The sequence below is a fragment of the Saprolegnia parasitica genome, assembly GCF_000151545.1.
Source record: "Saprolegnia parasitica CBS 223.65 unplaced genomic scaffold supercont2.156, whole genome shotgun sequence".
NCBI classification, from domain to species: Eukaryota; Oomycota; class Saprolegniomycetes; order Saprolegniales; family Saprolegniaceae; genus Saprolegnia; species Saprolegnia parasitica.
The window spans coordinates 17,098-19,890 of NW_012156550.1; the positions used below are offsets into that span (position 1 = coordinate 17,098).

The 2,793-nt window shown below is 61.9% G+C and overlaps 1 protein-coding gene across 1 annotated transcript; it reads right to left on the reverse strand.

Annotated features, from left to right (window-relative positions):
- Positions 1-38: 38 nt before the first annotated feature.
- Positions 39-2,022, reverse strand: SPRG_15152 (hypothetical protein; the record flags this gene model as incomplete). The annotated part of the gene is made up of 2 exons (XM_012354329.1): positions 39-1,944; positions 1,988-2,022. The coding sequence occupies 2 exons, from the start codon at positions 2,020-2,022 to the stop codon at positions 39-41; spliced, it is 1,941 nt and encodes a 646-aa protein (XP_012209719.1).
- Between the last annotated feature and the right edge of the window lie 771 nt (positions 2,023-2,793).

The following is a 2,793-nucleotide window of genomic DNA, read 5'->3' on the forward strand; positions in this document are numbered from 1 at the left end:
ATTGTCTCGTAACATAGTGTCGTTATCGTAGTGATCATTCAGGTGCGGGTCCGAATGGGTCTCGGATCGATCGATGGCTGGCGCCCGGGGCACGCCACGATGCGCGAGTTGCCGTCAGGTGTGATCGTGAACGGTACCCCGGTCATGGCCTGGATGACGTGCAGCGCGGCCTCAATGTGCTGGCTCGACGTCGTGCTCGGCACCCGCAGCGCCGACGCGCCAGTCGCGAGGGCCATGTACACGAGCAGGTTGTCGGCGATGTGCTCGTCGACGCACGCGTCCGAGTCCCACCCGCGACGCAGTTCCGCGATGACGTCGTCGATGGCACTCGCCACGGATGTCGCCGCAATGCAGCTGCCCGTAAAGACGTTGCCATGCGTCGTCTCGATCGTCACATGCAGTGCGATCTTCGGCCCGCCCTTGGCCTTGAACGCCTGCACCGTCCCGCGGCTCTCAAGTGCCGGTATCGACCCCAACGCCGCCGTCAGTGCGTCGTTCAATTGGTGGTTACAGGCCGCCACGATTGCCGTCGATGCACCGGCTGCGTACACCACAACGTGACTCTGCACGCGGGTGATTGCTCGCGACTTGGTCGTGAGCTGCAACGGCTGGATCGTCGAGACAGGCGCGATCGAGACTATGACGTGGCCGCGCCCGAGCGGCATGAAGCCACACGCCTTCAGTGCAACCTCGTACGAAATGCCCATCGTAGCGAGGGGCCGGTCCAGGCCGGACGACCAAAAGTCCATCGGCGGGCTAAACGGAACGTGCGTGCCGCCTATGAGCGTCAACGTTGTCGGCGTCGATGCGCGCGACAGCAGCAGCAGTGGCAAGACGCCTTGCAGCACGAGCGAGACGCTGCCCGCGCCTTGCAGGTCCTTTGTAAACGACGTTGCCTGGACCGGCGAAGCGCGCGGGCGCAGCGACACAGACGTCGAGAGCAGCGCGAGGCCCTCGAACGACGCATTTGAGATGGCGCGCAGGAGCTCGAGGCCGGCGAGATGCTGCCGCGCGAGCCCGGGCTTGGGGCGGTTGTGCCGTATCGAGTGCACTGTCAACGGAACATTGCATAGCACTGCGAGCGGCGCGGCCAGCCGAAGGATTTGCCCACCGCCTTCAAAGAGCGAGCCGTCAATCGCCACGGAGGCCGCGTCGGGTGCGGCGACGGGTGCAGCAGGCGCGAGCTGGAAGAAGCGCTCGGCGTTGGCGGTCGTAGTCGCCGCCACAACCTCCGGCGTTACGCCAACGGCCTCCGCAATCGTCTCGAGAACGGCGTGGATGTCGCTTGGCTCGCAGCGCACGCGCTTCTGCGACGGATGCATGAACGGCGCGTCGGTTTCGACCAGGAGCTGCTTGCTCGGGATAGAGCGCAGGAGCGGTCGCAGGTGCGCGCCTCGGCCGGCCATCGCGATGAAGCCCGTGAGGCCAATGTAAAAGCCAAAGCCAACGTACGTCTTGAGCGCGGCCTCCGAGCCCGTAAAGCAGTGGACGACGACGCGGTCGGGTCGGAGCCGCCCCGTCTCGAGAAAGGGCAGCAAGACGCGTACAAAGTCGTCGTGGGCGTCGCGCTCGTGGCAGAACAGCGGGAGACTTAGCTCGCACGCAAGCTCGACCTGCGATCGAAACACGTCGATCTGCACGTCACGCGGCGAAAAGTCGCGGTTAAAGTCGAGGCCGCACTCGCCCACGGCGACGGCAACATCGCGGTTGGCTTCAATCGTCGATCGGAGCGACGCGACGAGGTCCGGCGACGTGGACGATGCGTTGTGCGGGTGCACGCCCACAGTGCAGACAAGGCGGGCACCAACGCGCTCCGTCTGGAGGCGCCGAATGAGCGCAATCGTGGCGCGGCTCGCCTTGAGGTCTGTGCCTGTGGCCACGAGCGTCGTGACGTGGGCCTTGACGGCGCGGTCCAGGACCGCCTTGAGGTCTTTGCGGAATTGCCTACGCGTGCATGGGATGCCATGGCCATGGCGCAGACGCCTACCCGTGGGCGAGGTTGAGGCCAATGTCAATGATCATGCTGCTTGCTCGTGCTTGCGCGTGCGTTTGGAAATGAGATCTGGGATTGACCCAATCGAGCGACCATCATTCACGGCTGGTAGGCGGATTGGCTGAAATGAGGCGATAAAACGCCATGTGATTGGCTGGAAAATAGAATACCGCGCGACGAAATGGCGCGCCAATTGCCTGGAAAGGTCCCTTGGCTGTTGTCTTGCATGAAAGCATGGAAGGATTATTTCACGCAGTTTATTCATCGTGGCTTAGCACCGCTTTGGTCGGTACAGTCAGTGCTCTCTACTATCGGAGCGTCTGTGGGCGACGCCGCAACGGCATATTTAAGTGTGGCGCTGCCTTGATCGGGCTTCAGGCTCGAGTGTTGACCACGATGGCATCATTCTCAGCGGCTGCGGTGTCACCTTCGTTGGTTGCATCGAGTGGTGAGTCGGAGGCCGGCGCCACTAGTAGAGCCAGGTTGGGATCCGTGCGATCTTGGGAAGGGAGTGTCGTTGAGCGATTGAGGCCAGCAATACGGGTGGCTGCACAGATTCGACCTCAGTGTAGAGTTCGAGAGTTGCCTAGCTTGGAGGCGGCTCTTCCTCAGTCACAACCACCATCCGTTCGAGAGGTGGTGCATGGTGCGTTGGCACAGGCTTCCGTTCCGGCCGTACTGCGGAAGAATTTGGTTACTGGCTCAGTCAAACGCCTGCTCGTAAACACCAATTTTTGAATGTAAAACCCAAAGTTTCGAGTGTAAAAACCAATTTTGAATGTAAAAGCTACCATCTCAAG